We start from the raw sequence: 15781 nt of genomic DNA, 5'->3' as shown, positions 1-15781 counted from the left end.
GATAGCCAATGAAAGATTGCTCCATCTCTCTGGCTCTTTCTCTCTCTGTTGTTTTGTATATGTGGGTTTATTCTGAAGATCAAAGAGAGGAGAGATGGAGAATACTCTTATCTCTGCCGGACAGCAGCACTGTTTTACACAACACACTCACACACACAATCATTTTAATAACTAGATTTCACCAAAAGTGAGGATGTTCGCTCATGCAAAACTCATGTGTTTTACTATGGTGTTCCATGGTTGCTAAGCTGTAGTAGGTGGTTGCTAGGTAATTGGTTTCTTACTAGCCAAGATGACTTCCATATGAGGTTTGTTGATGATGTAAGCTTGACTAACATTATAAATCAACTTCACACAAATATTTTACATTACATTTAGTTATTTAACAGGCACTTATATGCAAAGAGATACAAATGAGGACAACAGAAGCAATCAAATCCAACAAAAGAGAATCAATATGTAAGTGCTGAACGTAATATGTAAGCCTCGGTTAGCCTAACGCAGTACATCTAGCATGTTTTATATATATATATATATATATATATATATATATATATATATATATATATATATATATATATATATATATATATATATATATATATATATATATATATATATATTGTGAGATGTTAGGGGGTCAAATGAAAAACTGCAAGCCAAAAGTTTGCAATAATTACATGTTTTTATGTTTTTGAAAAAGGTATTGTATGCTACCAAGACTGCATTTGTTTGATCAAAAATATGGTAAAAACAGCAATATTGTGAGTGTGTGCAAAAAAAAAATAACATTTCAGGTAGCAAAAACTGTTTAATATTGATAATAATATGTTTCTTGAGCAGCAAACCAGCATATACAAATGATTTCTGAAGGATCATGTGACACTGAAGACTGGAGGAATGATGCTAAAAAAAATTCATCTTTGCATCACAGAAATAATTAACATTTTACAATATATCACCATAAAAACAGTTACTTTAACATTTTTTACTTTTAAGTGTATATTGTATGTTTGATCAAATAAATGCAGATTTGATAGGCATAAGATATTTTTTTCAAAAAATATATTATTACAAACTTTTGGCCAACAGAGTATGTCCATTTAAATTGACATTTTAAGGGAGGAAAAAAAAACAATAAAAACCTAAAAAATTAACCAATTTGTCCGTCACTAAGAATCCTTTGTGGGATTATAATGAGCAAGAGCCCTGAGATTACAAAGAGCAAAGTCTTAATCTCTGTTCTTCTCTCTGTGCTGTAGGGGAGATCTGTGGCTTTCACGTGCAGGGTCTCAGCGCTCCCTTCGAGGCTGTGGTTCTGAACCGTACGTCAGGAGAGGGCCGTCTGCGGGCACGTGGACCGATCGACTGCGAGCGACAGAGAGAGTTCACCTTCATCATTCAAGCTCACGACTGTGGCACAGGGCCAGAGGGACACGCAGAGAAGAGATCACACAAGTCAGTGTGTGTTTGAATAAATGCATGTTCTCCACCTCAGTCCGATTCATGTTTGAGATGTTTTGAACTGGAAGGAACACGGTGAACTGTGTTTAAAATGCTTGACTCAGCTCTTTTAATCCACATTTGTTTTTTTTGTGTGTCCTTTAAGTCACACACCTGCTTGCTGAAAAATAAAAAAAAATTAAAAAAATTCAATATATTTTAAAATGTAATTTATCCCTGTGATGAAAGCTGAATTTTCAGCATCATTTCTCCAGTGCCACATGGTCCTTCAGAAATCTTTCTAATATGCTGATTTAAGAAACATTTCTGATTATTATTATATATTGTGCTGCTCAATATTTTTGTGATAACCATGATAATAATACTATTAAAAAATGTATAATATAATATTATATAAGTATAATAAGAAAAAAAAAAAAAATATATATATATATATATATATATATATATATATATATATATATATATATATATATATATATATATATATATTTATTTATAAAGGAAATTAATAGTTTTATCAAAGTTGATCAAAAGTGAAAGTAAACCATTTATAATATTCCAAAAAAATATTTTTCAAATAATGATTTTTGACAATTTTAAGCAAAAACTGATTTCAAAATTTATAATAGAAACAACCATTATTAATAAATGAATACCTATAATAACTGATAAGAAATCAGCATATTAAAATGATAATGAGACACCGAATTGTGGAGAAATTATGCTGAAAATAAGGCTTTGATCACAGGAATTAATGACATTTGAAAATATATTAAAATAGAAAACAGTTATTTCAAATTGTACAAACATTTCACAATTTTCCTATATGGTGAGCATAAGAAACTTCTTCTTACATTAGTGTATATACAGTATTGCATGTTTTTATTTCAGAGCTGACAATGAAAAGCAGGTGTCTGACCTTCAGGCGTTAAAACTTTGAAGAGCTCTTACTAATGAACGCTGCACCTGTTTACCTGCAGACACCCAGAGCCAAAGACGCTTCTCTTTAGATATCCACATAAAGACCCTTTAACAGAGCTAACGCAGTGAGCTAGACTGAAGTCCTTTGAAACAAAATGACTTAAAGACATTTGTGAATGAATGAGATTGGTGAGAAACGAGGTTGGTGATGAAACTATAGAGAGAGAAAAAAAAGAGAAAAGAGAAAGAGGGACCTTCCTCATTACTCTGTCTCTTTAATCCATACATGATTACTGTACATAGCTTTGACAGCTCGGATGACACACACACACATACGCATGGATAAAGGATTATAGTGAGATATTAGACTCTGAAGGGCTGCAAAGCTGCAAAATCACACTGCTTTACTAGAGATTTCATGCCTAATGCATATATAAATGTGTTTGCGTATGTTCTGGTTTTTAAAGGGGGGGTGAAATGCTCGTTTTCACTCAATATCCTGTTAATCTTAAGTACATATAGAGTAGTACTGCATCCTTCATAACTCCAAAAAGTCTTTAGTTTTATTATATTCATAAGAGAAAGATAGTCTGTACCGATTTTTCCCGGAAAAACACGACCGGCTGGAGGCGTGATGTGTGGGCGGAGTTAAGGAATCACGAGCGCGAATAGGCTTTTGCGTTGAGTGCATGTGGAAACTGTGACACCGTGAGGACAAAACCATCATCCAAAACAAACCATGGCTAACAGTCAGATTCAGCCGTTTATTTATGATCCAGAATCAGATCCCGAGGCTGAAACTGAACGAGAGCAGCAGCAGCAACGACTCGCTCCGAGCGGGGCTCGAACCCGGGTCTCCGATGGGAGGCGGACGCACTAACAAGGAGGCAGAGATATTTGAAGTAGTTTTACTCACCGCCTGCGGTTCCAACACACGATCGTGACCCTTTTTCGTTGGGATTGCATCATCCTTAAGAAATAAATGATACGCAAATCCGTCGTTAAACTGGGCCTTGTGAACAAGCATCTTCGAAATGCAGGGAACAAACACAAACACTTGCACAACTCCATTGATGCTCTGTAAAAATAAACTCCACCCACTGGTCCCTTAATGCTGTTTCTCTTTTGGTAATCTGTGCAGGGTTGTCTTGCCCTGGCAACCAAAAACACACTTCTTTTGTGACATTTCGCGATGCTCTCGCTCTGATCAGTGAAGTCTGTTGTGCTCTCAGTGCTGTGCTATACGGGAGCATGCGCTCTTCCGGCAGAAGTGCCTCAGGACCCATATAAGGAAATTCCGCTCCATCTAACGTCACACAGAGCCATACTCGAAAAAAACTTTCCGAAACTTGTGACAAACCGGAAGGAGTATTTTGGGAACAAAAATACTCCTTCAAACGTACAACTTAATTTTTGAAACTTTGTCCATGTTTAGCATGGGAATCCAACTCTTTAACAGTGTAAAAAACTCAGTATGCATGAAATGGCATTTCACCCCCCCTTTAACATTATAACACAGATTAGGAGGGGTGTTTGAAATCCTGTCATTTGTCAGACGAGCTGTTGCCCTTTGCAAAGTATTACTCACTTTTCATGCTGTCTTTGACATGAATGATGCAAGCTTGTTATTCTGGTATTTTCAGCTCACAAAAGTGTGCCAAGATTGGCCGTGAGGGTACCTGGAGGCACTTTTTTTTTCTTTCAGACTTCTTTTTTTATGTATTTCTTTCCCTGAAGACTTTCTAAGACTTTCTAACGACCTGCAGGAGAGAGAAATCACAAACGAGATCTCTTTAGCATGTTCGCTGCTTCTCCTGGACAGAAAAAATGGACACTTCTGAAGCATTTTTCTTCTGGGAAAAAGTGTCTATAATTATAATGAGAAATTATTTGTGGTCCAGATCTGAACTAATTAGCGTTCTCTGCTTAAGAAGAGTCAAAAAACACAAGACCTGCAGCAAATCCGACTGCATTGGCAAAAGCAAAGTCTGATTTACATTGCATTTAGTCAAAATGGCATGAATAAAAATAATCTCCTCTGGTCAGTTCTTTTAAAAGTTAGTTTAGTATTATTTCTAAAGCAGCAGACTATTTTGATTATTTTGATTTATTACTTCTTACTTTTATTAGTTTTTGGCAGTTGACTTGTAAATGTTCATTCTAGATGCTATTTAAATTGTCTTTGTTTGCTTGCTGGTCCCCTAAAAACACACAAATAACTCCGCAGTCAGATCTGTGGTGCACTATTATGCCATGTTTCCATAAAATCACTAAATAAAAAGCAGCCTACCGTGCTCCCTTTCTGATAAACACAACCTGACATATAGTTGCTCTTTATAGGTTTATAAAAATATGTAGAGAAGGAAATTTAAAGAATGTAGAGAGGAGACTGGAGTATTTTTCTTGGGGGGAAAATCTGCATTATTCTCCATTTAATCCATCACTGTCTGAGAGAAACAATAGATATTATTGTCTGTGAATTAAAATAATATAATATAAATATTAGTGAAATACTTAATGTAAACTAAAGTTGGGAAGTGTTGCTTTGAAGGATAACAGAAATAAAATACGCTGAAGCACTAAAATGTTCAAAACTAACATGGAAATAAATTAAAGATAAATGTTGAAAGAACAATTTATATACCGTTTTTAATATTCAAATTAAAATGAAAACTGAAAGTGTAAAAATATTCAAAATATGAATGAATAGTCTAATGGTAGCCTATATAAATAATGCTACAATACAAATGAAATGAATACGATCTCATTTGGGACTTTTGTTCATTTTATCTAGTTTGAAATTTAATACAATGTCTCAAACTGTGCTCAGATTTGCTAAAAGTAATATATTCTGCAATCAGCAGAAGTGCCTTAAACAAATTTGATACTTAAAGTAATGGTTCACCACAAAAACATTTAAATTTGTTAACAAATCAGGTCATCCCAGATGTAGTTTTTTACTGGAGGGAGCAATATTATGCATAGAAAACTTATAGTTTAACATGAAGCAATGGTTTAATGTTAAAAACATGACGGCTTTGATTCTAACAAAAATGCATTGTCATGCTTTTATCAGCTGTTTAAAGTCTTATTCTGACTGCACCCATTCACTGCATTGGTCAGCAAATGATGTAATGCTACATTTCAGATCTGTTCCAATAAAAAAACAAACTCATCTTCATCTTACATGACCTGAAGGTGAGTATCTTTTCTCCATGAAGTCTCCTGGACAATGAAGAAGCAATAAAAACCTCTCTATCTCTCTCTCTCTCTCTCTCTCTCTCTCTTTCTCAGGGCTGTGGTGCATGTGCAGGTGGGAGATGTGAACGAGTTTTCTCCCGTGTTCGGTCAGCGGGAATATCACGGCTCGGTGACCGAGGGCAAAGTGTATGACAGTATTCTGCAGGTGCAGGCGTCCGACCAGGACTGCTCTCCACAATACAGCCAGATCTGCAACTACCAGATCAGCTCTCAGGACACAGCCTTCGCTGTAGACCGCAACGGTTAGTGCACAAACATACAGGGAACACATGCCAACAGCACTTTTCTGTCTGTATTTAAAAGTGTGTTTGCGTGCAGGTAACATCAGGAACACAGAGAGCCTGAGCTTTGATAAGAAGTCACATTATAAAATCCGTGTGACGGCGTTCGACTGCGGTCAGAAGAGAGCGGCGCAGGACGCTGTCGTACACATCCACGTCAAACCCGTCTGCAAGCCTGGATGGCAGGGTGAGATCTGGAAATGTTTTAGTCTCGGACACAGTTTGCATGTGAAAATGGTCAGGCTTCAGTGGTCCACCAGGGAGAAAAGTCAGATTTACAAGTTACCAAATTGTGCACTTTCGAGCGTTTTCTGTATACTCTCGTAAAAAAAGTTACAAAGCTGTTAGTGGGCCAGCACCCTAAGGTACAAAAGCTAAAGGTGCCTTATTTACTCCTAAATGGTACATTTTTGTACCTTAAAGGTACATATTAAGTACTTAAAAAACAAAAAAAGTCTACTGCAATGACAGTTTTATACCCTTTTTATGAGACTGAAGAGCTGGACTGTTGTAAAGTTTTTAGAATATAAGTTTTAAATAATTTTCAGTGTTATTTTAGTTTAGTTTATATATATATATACTATTATAGTATTTATTCATATATATATATATATTAGTTCATTTTATAAATAATTGTTTCTATTGTTTTTATATATATCTTATATTTATATATATTTATATATATATATATATATATTTTATATATTGTAATATTAACTTCTTTTATTAATAAATTATTAATTATAGTTTTTTATTTTATTTTCTGTTTTCATTCTAATTATAGTTTTATTCAGTTTATTTAGTAATTCAGCATTTGTTATTTTTATAATGTTAAGTTTTAGTCTCATTAATTTAGTATTTCATCTTAAACTTATTTCAGTTAGTTACAAAAGCAACATATATTGTTTTCATTGATGTTTACATTTTCCATTTAATAATTTGATTTGATCATTGATCATTGTTAGCATATAAGATGATTTGGATATAAGTGTCTGCATGCTAAATGTATACATGTAAATGTAATTTTTACTAGTTTTACTTTTACTTAATTTAAACTATTTCAGATAAACCTGCTCCTAAATTAGCATGTTTAAGAAATAAACTTATACTGAAGTTGGTGTAGTTCTGTTTGAATCTGACAGACCATTCAGATTCAGATCTGTGAATCTTTACTGGTTTACTAAAATGAGGAGAGTTTAAGAAAGCACCTCAGCTTGTAAGACTGTTTGCTCCATACAACGCAACATAAAAACTAGAACTTTGATTTAGTTACTGCCCAACACTAGTGTGCATGTTCACTTATTTCATCGATACAATGAATCAATATAACAAAACCTATGTCAGTGTGGCAATTAGATGCATGTTCAATTCTAAAATACACAAAAAGGAGTAAACAATCAAAATACAGTTCTGGTACAGTTCTGGTCATTCCAGACATTTCCTATGATCTGTGCATGACAGATTCTCTGTCTAAAACCAGATTCAGGTGAGGAAATTACACACGCACACACACACACACACAGACACACACACACAGACACACACACACACACACACACACACACACATAATCAAGAGCTGGTTCTGTGCTTTGAATTTCCTGTCACTTTCTATCCATTTCTTTCTTTTCCCTTGAAGCTATTTTTGTTTGCTTTTAAACTCAATATAGTATTGACCCGCTTCCATCTCTCTGCAACCATTTTTATTTTCTTTTTTTCTGTAGGTTTGTGCATTTTTCTTGCTTTTGATTGCCGCAGGAGGCTTGCATCTGAATTAACACACACACTTTCATATGATCAGTGTTGGGGAAAGTTACTTTTAAAAGTAATGCATTACAATATTGCGTTACTCCTTGAAAAGTAACTAATTATGTTACTTAGTTATGTTTTATGGAAAGTAATGTGTTATGTTACTTTTGCGTAACATTTGCGTTACTTTCGCGTTACTTTTTTAATACAAAAATTGTTTTTAATATAAGAAGTTCTATTTATAGAATATTATAAAAGCCTTTTCACACCAAAAAGTGTAATGAATAAACCTCAGGCTGATTTAATTTTTGCATTTGATTCATTTAGATACATTCAGTCTTCACGCAAACTCCAGTAAGCTTTGGTATAAAAGCAATCTGGCCTAGTTTGCAGAAGTCAGCTGCGTCAATATCTTATCATTTGTCTAATAAAGTAAAATGCATTTCTCATTGCTGCTTGTCTCTGCAGAAATAGTCTTTGCCAAAAGGCTTTCATCTCTCACAGTCTCTCTATTGATATGAAAGCAGACAGGCACTTTTCATTCTGCACATGATGAGAAGTAAATATCATAAAATAATGTTAAAAAGCTCTTTCCATTTTTTACATCTCCTCATGAGTGGTTTCCCAGCTACAGTGACGAACAGGCGTTACTAGTTCTCAGTTGTAACCCAAGTTTATGCAGAATTAAACATCAAAGAACTGAAGTGTAAATTTTTTTTGAATTTGATCAAAAACATGAATGTATAAAATAGAAGCTTTTACAAGTCAACATTCAATCAAAATGATCAAGCAAACCTATTTATATTCTTAAAGTGATAGTGCACCCAAAAATGTACATTTTGTCATCATTTATTTACTCTCATATCATTCCAGTTCAAACCTGTATGATGTTCTTTCTCCTGTCAAAATGTAAAAAAATGTATCTGAAAAGTTATATTCTTTAAAATACTGCTTTAAATTGTGACATTTTTGCATGAAATGTCCCTTTAATGCATGTCTCTGGTCTTATTGTGCACAAATCAGTTGTGCATGTTATTCTAAAACCAAAAAGAAGTTTGCATTTTAATTAAAATGCCCCTCAAACTTTAATTGTCTGCTAACGTCATCAAACTCTAATTTTTCCTCCTCTTCATTTTTACCATCCAGTCAATTCCCAGTGGATAAAATCAAGTAAACTTTTGGTCTAGAGTAGTTTGTGTCTCCCAGAATGCACTTTGATGTGTCTCTGATGTTATTGTCCCCCAGGTGAGTTTGGAGACACAAAACATGTTCCTCTTTACTCACACACACAAACGCACACACATTTGGTAGAAGCTTCAGGCCAATTTTTTTTCCAGCCCACTGGATGATGACAACTTGAGTAAAGGCCATTTTTTCACATCTGACATAAAAGCATGAAGGAGAGAGAAAAGTAAACAGCTCCCCGTTGTGTCTCATAAGCAAGGGTGAATAATTCAGCAGGGGTGGACATGCACCGTCCACACACACACACACACACACACACACATTTTGTTGTTACCTTTAGGCTCCCTCCATCCATAAAATAATCATTTTCAGCTGCAAATTCCCAAACCCAGCAGCTCATTGGGTGTTTGTGTGTGAGCTGATATTTGTGAGGTCTGTATATGAATGCATGTTTACACAATCCATTTAATACTGTCCACCGTTTTAATTTTTCACCCATAAATCCATGTTAAATAACCACTGGCTATAGAATTCATTACAGCCACAATGTATCCGGAATAATGTAATATCCCGCCAGACGCTCTGGGTAACAGACCTCAAATATATAATAAATTATAACTGAATAAAACAAAAAGAAAATAATTATTCTTCATTAAAAAACAAACAAATGTGCTTGTTCGGTTAGTTACATAAAACATCTTTTGCTACTTGTCATATCTGTGCTCCAAAAAATACCAAAGACTGACTGTGCTGAATTTATAATATTATATTTAATGTAAACTCAGGGTGAACCTACTGACTATATATCAGGTATGTTTTTATTAAAATGACAAATTTAAGTAAATATCACACATGTAATTGTGTAAACCAGTTTAACTAAGTAAAATGAAAGTTAATAAGTACATACTTTTTGTTTGACTCCATTAAGGCAAGTGTTTATATGCTTTATTATTTTAGTTGTAGACATACATTTTTAATTTGTCACCGCACTGATATTAGCAGAGCTATGTTGACTAAATGAAGTAACAATAACCAAGTCCTTCCTGGCCTTTTAAACAGGGAATTTCCTTGTACTCATAAATACTCATAAAATAACTCTTAATTCCAACATTTACAGCATTACCAATTCTGTCCTAGACAAAGCATGCTGGAAACTAATAATCAAACTTGCAATTTTAGCTCATGCTTCAAACAGCTATTCATGTAGTCCCAATACAAATTAATTAAGCTTTAATTTCACATATTTAAGCAAATTAAACACAATTATGATAAAAGGTTCAGCAGTTGTGTTGATTTAGCTAAATCTTTATTTAAATTAAAGTGCAGCAATTTTTAAATAACAGAATATTAATTTCTGTTTTTGTCTCACATTTTCTCCAGAAGTCTAGTTGTTAATAATGCACAGATTTCAGCAAATATGAGAATGTAATGCTGACATATTTTCCAAAACAAAGCTGTCAAGGGTAGAAATGTAATCAATTCAATATGTTTTAACCCTGACCTGTGTGCAGTTGTTTCAGTGTTAAATAGTGACATTTTTCTTGTTGAATATCCTGTCACTCTAAAATGCATCAGATTGTGGAAGTAAAATTGGTTATGAACTGCACTTCATGTTGACTCTAACACAGCTGTCTAAAATGATTTATCTACAGATGATAATGCAAGAATGACATGCTTATACACAGTTAGAGAAACAATGTGCAACAATAGTAACATAAGAGTACAAATTACTACTCTAAGGTACAAATATGATCATATTCTACGTTCCTAATCCCAATACATATATACTTAACAGCTAACTATCAATGAGCAGCAAGTTAGAAGTTCATTGAGGGAAAAGTCGCAGTCAGTGGTTTGTTATTGGCGACGCTTGGACCTTAAAATAAATTGTGACTCAGTGTTTGTTTTTTGTTTTTTTTGTGTATGTTTTGTACACTATATAGTAAACCATGGTACCTACTCTTTGATGGTGTACCATGATATTTCCATTTAATACAATCACTATACAGTATATTATACTCCCGCCACAGTTCTTTCTTTGTAAGTGGTAATCACTTAGTTTTAAAGTGTGAATGTTTTTGCTCATGCACAGGAGCAGGTTACGTTTCTTCAAGGTAGATTTGAAATGCACGTCATCTTGAGGAACTGACTTGTTACTTGTGTGGAAGTCTGGAAAACACTGTGACCTCAATATCTTCATTTTCCAGCACTATGACATTATCACTCATATTTAAGATCTTTATCAAACCATTATCTAACTTTCTTTCTTCCCAGGCTGGAGCAAGCTTGTTGACTATGAACCAGGAATGGGCAGTAAGCTGTTATTTCCCAAGATGCACCTGGAGACATGTGCGGGATCGGTGTCGTGGATCAGGGCCACAGTGGAGCTGGAGACGAGCGCTGCTGGGAGAGGCTGTGACAGACAGTCTTACTCTGAACGATCCTTACAGAAGCTCTGCGGTATGATTAACAGCTATTTATTCCACTGCACGCTTCCTCATTTCTCTCGGGTCGCTTTAATTACCAAATGTGCCTGAGGGCTAAACTAGTCAGACAAAACCTCCACCCTTGTCCTAGAATAGGTATGTGTCTCAGTGCAGAATCATTAGCAGTGTAATTCATTCATATCAGAGTCTTGAGAATCTACAAATGAAGCCATAAAATACAAATAGGCAGCTCATCACAGATCTCCAAGAAGACTAACAGTCCTTTTATATGACATGTGTCAGAATATCCTAATGCATTGGACTCTATGGGCTGAAGAGTCATATTAATGGTGTGATAATGAAAGATATGATAATGAAGTCCCACACATAAAAGCTGAACTGAAGTCATCGTAAGATTTCTATTTTAAGATGACAGGCAGTGGAATTTTTTTTATTTTGTATATAATTATCTTTAATAATTAAAATAATGTTTTTTATTTTCATTTCATCAAAGAAAAATATATTTTTTTAATATTAACACACACACACACACACACACACACATATATATATATATATATATATATATATATATATATTTATTTATTTATTTATTTATTTAATTGAAAGTATAATTTAAGATGAAACTGATTATTAATTTTTATATATTTATAACAAAATATAAAAATTTAATGAATGATTTTTAAAAGATATGTGTATAAAAGCAAAAACATTTGAAAACATATCTAAATAAATTAAATCATTATATATATATATATATATATATATATATATATATATATATATATATGTGTGTGTGTGTGTGTGTATATATATATATATATATATATATATATATATATATATATATATATATATATATATATATATATATATATATATACACTAATAAAATTATTATTTTACTATATACAAAGTATATATTACATAAAATTTGTTTAATGCATCAATGCATCATTATGCACAATGTTCATTTTAAGCATTTTAATAACCCTATGTATTACTGTACGAATTAACACCAAATTCTGTAAGACTTTTCATTTGGACTTTAAACTCCAAGTCCATTTAAACTTCCTCAAATGTGATCTGTGTTTCAAGTGATCAATTTATCTCTAAACTCACTGGCATCATACCAGGAGCTTCATCAGGAAGCACGGATCTCCTGCCGGCCTCCAGCAGTGTTTTTAATTGGACAGCGACTCTTGTGATGGATGGCGGCCGGGACAGTGACCTCACATACCGCTTTGATGGTCGTCAAGCTGCCAAGATCCCAGACTGGGTCGTCCCGCAGAATCTAACCCATCAGTTCACCATAACCACATGGATGAAGCACGGGCCGAGTCCGGGACAGAGAGCCGAGAAAGAAACGCTACTCTGCAACTCTGACAAAACAGGTGAGACAGAGAGAAGTGAATGAGAAGAGGAGAAACCTGCTCAAAAGACTATCTTATAAATCCTGCCATCACAAATAAGATCTCTGTTGTTTCTCCTACAGCATATGAGTTTCATACCTCCCAGATTTAACCTAAGGAATAAAGTCCAATAAAACTCTTGAAATCTCAATAATTTACTTGTTAATGAATTAATATAATAAAATAATTTTAATAAATAAAATAATAAAATCTAATAAATTTTATTAAACACTAATTTAAAATTAAATAAATGCACAAAAAATTAATAAAATAAATTAAATTAAATAAATACAATAGAATTATATAATTATGCTAATTATTCTACATTATGTATAAAGTATATATATATATATATATATATATATATATATATATATATATATATATATATATATATATATATATAAATATATATATATATTAGGGGTGTAACGATACGCGTATTCGTATTGAACCGTTCGGTACGACGCTTTTGGTTCGGTACGCGGTACGCATTATGTATACCGAACGGTTCGTTGGAGTAATTAATTATATTTGAAAAAAAAAAAAAGAGAGAGAGAGAAATATAATGATATGCGTTCAACAAGGTAGCCCAATAACCCAAACAACGTAACAGGCAACGCCCCTGACACTCCCGAAGAAGAAAAAAACACCATCTTATATGTTTATGTTAGGCTACTCAGCAGGCGCTCGCTCACTCAGTACGCGCTGAAGGCTCGTTGCAAAATAGCCAATGCGTTTAACAGACTAGAAATGAGAAGATCCTCCAATAACCAACAGGTCTGGTGTTTGGGTGCACTTTGGATTCCCTTTAAGCTATAATGGTGATGGCAAGAGAGTGGTGGATAAAAAAACAACGGTATGTCGCATCTGCAACATGACAGGGTACACCAGCGGGATTACAAAAAAAAAAAAAAAAAAACACCAGCGGGAATATCTGGGATATATGCGTCAGTACTATCTGGGAAAAGACGAAAAAAAGGAGAAACATGCATGCAGCAAACTATCCCTGCAGCATTTAGAAACTATAGCTTACAGGGAATCCAACCCAAACACCAGACCTGTTGGTTATTTTAGGATCTTATATTTCTGGTCTGTTAAAGGCATTCGACATTTTGCAACGAGCCTTCAGCGCGTGCTGAGTGAGCGAGCGCCTTAGGGGCCGTTCACATATCGTGCCTAAAAACGCGTGGAAAACGCTAAGCGCGTCTTTCTCCTCCTTTCCAAAGCGCTCGGGCAGAAGCGCTCCTGAGGCGTCTGTCTTTGCTAAGCAACAATGACGTGCTCTCTCCATGAGACGCGGAAATTTCAGCGAAGGATAAATGGATTTGCAGCTCTAAAAATCGCTTGCAGTAGCTCTGCTACTAAATTTATTTCAAAATTGCAATCCATATACAACTATGATCAGCTGATCCTTCATCTTGGCTGAGCTCTCAACGTTGTTACGGGAAAGGATGAAGCTGATTGGTTGGTTCTTGTCACATGACCCGCGGTGCGCTTGCGGCATTCTGAAAAGTTGAGATGTTTTTACATTTTGCTGTATCTAAAACGTATCGAACCGAACCGAACCGAACCGTGACATCAGTGTATCGTATCGAACCGAACCGTGAATTTTGTGAACCGTTACACCCCTAATATATATATATATATATATATATATATATATATATATATATATATATATATATATATATATATATTCTGAAAAAAATAAATATATTATTTATTTTCATAATTCATTATTAAAGATTTAATTGATGTGAACAAATTTCTCATCAAATTATTTTAAGACTTATTTAATCTGCTATAAATGTAGCTTTTTACTTTTGCTTTTTCCCACTATTATCTCATTCGTGTCTATTTCTAATTGTCCAATGGAATTTGAGCATGGCTTGCTAGAAAGCTTGGTAACACTTTACTTAAAGCCTTTATATATAATGCATTACAAAAGTAGTTTATTGCTTTGAATTCACCTTATAATGCATTGTATGCTCTCATGAATATTTGTAACCACAGTTATAATACATTAGAATACTTTCAATCTTAAGAAAGTATAGTAATTTGTATAATGAATTACAACACAAGACAAACAAGCCTAATATTATAATGCATTTCAACTTTGGTGACAGTTATTATTAACAGATATAATCCATCACAACGTACATTATGAATACCTTTAATGCATTACACATAAAGTTTTGTATTTCACACAGAAAGTTTCAAGTAGAGTATAACTAGCTTAGTCACCAAGAAGTCCACGATAAGCCTTTAGCAGAAAACCCTTGCTGGTCTGCTAGCTAGCAAAAACCAGCCAGGACATGGAGGTTCACACTGGACTTTCATTAGGACTGAAGAGGAAACTGTTAAGATCACAATTTCATTTGTACTGGACGATTGGAGCTCTACTTCCTCTCCTGTCAGGATCTCTATACAGATAAACACACACCAAATGGTGCCGTTTCTTTTCTCTCAGGTTCAATTTAGCGATATTATCTTGTATGTCAAGAGGTAATTGTATTCTCTGTCTGTCTCTTGACCTCTCCGTGCTCTCTTTGTCTCTCTGTCTCTATCACTTTCTCCGTCTCTCTCAGAGATGAACCGGCACCATTACTCTCTGTATGTGCATAACTGCAGGCTGGTTTTCCTGCTGAGGACGGACTACACTCAGACGGACTCCTTCAGACCGGCTGAATTCCACTGGAAATTAGAGCAGGTATGAGACCCTAGGGATTTCATTTCAGATGAATGCAAAACATTATCATGTATGCATGTTTAGATAATATAAATCTGACGGACAGATGGATGGATGGATGCAAGGGCCCAGAATTTAGTAGCGACACATATCCGTATTTATATCCAGTGACTACTAAATTGTCCCTAGCAATAATTTAGAACAAAAATTAAATATATGTGTTGTTGTTATTTCGGCTGCATCTCAAATAGTTGATTGGAAATTGTTTATTATGTTTGAAATATGGGTATTTTTCTTACAAAATGCATGGGTTCACTACACGAGGCCTTTATTTAAATTAAATTAAGTTAAATTATGGAATGCATGC

General features: G+C 34.1%; 1 protein-coding gene across 1 annotated transcript in view; it reads left to right on the top strand.

Moving 5' to 3' along the window:
• The window catches only part of LOC127972943 (calsyntenin-2-like), a 54373-nt gene that overhangs the window by 13751 nt on the left and 24841 nt on the right, over nt 1–15781 (top strand). The window contains exons 3-8 of the mRNA XM_052576960.1: nt 1263–1458; nt 5683–5891; nt 5968–6117; nt 11138–11323; nt 12447–12704; nt 15314–15435. Of these exons, the coding sequence (XP_052432920.1) occupies nt 1263–1458; nt 5683–5891; nt 5968–6117; nt 11138–11323; nt 12447–12704; nt 15314–15435 (1121 nt within the window). The remainder of the gene's footprint in view (nt 1–1262; nt 1459–5682; nt 5892–5967; nt 6118–11137; nt 11324–12446; nt 12705–15313; nt 15436–15781) is intronic.

This window comes from Carassius gibelio, chromosome B15 (assembly GCF_023724105.1).
Source record: "Carassius gibelio isolate Cgi1373 ecotype wild population from Czech Republic chromosome B15, carGib1.2-hapl.c, whole genome shotgun sequence".
Classification (NCBI taxonomy): domain Eukaryota; kingdom Metazoa; phylum Chordata; class Actinopteri; order Cypriniformes; family Cyprinidae; genus Carassius; species Carassius gibelio.
This window is presented reverse-complemented; position numbering and strand designations above follow the sequence as displayed.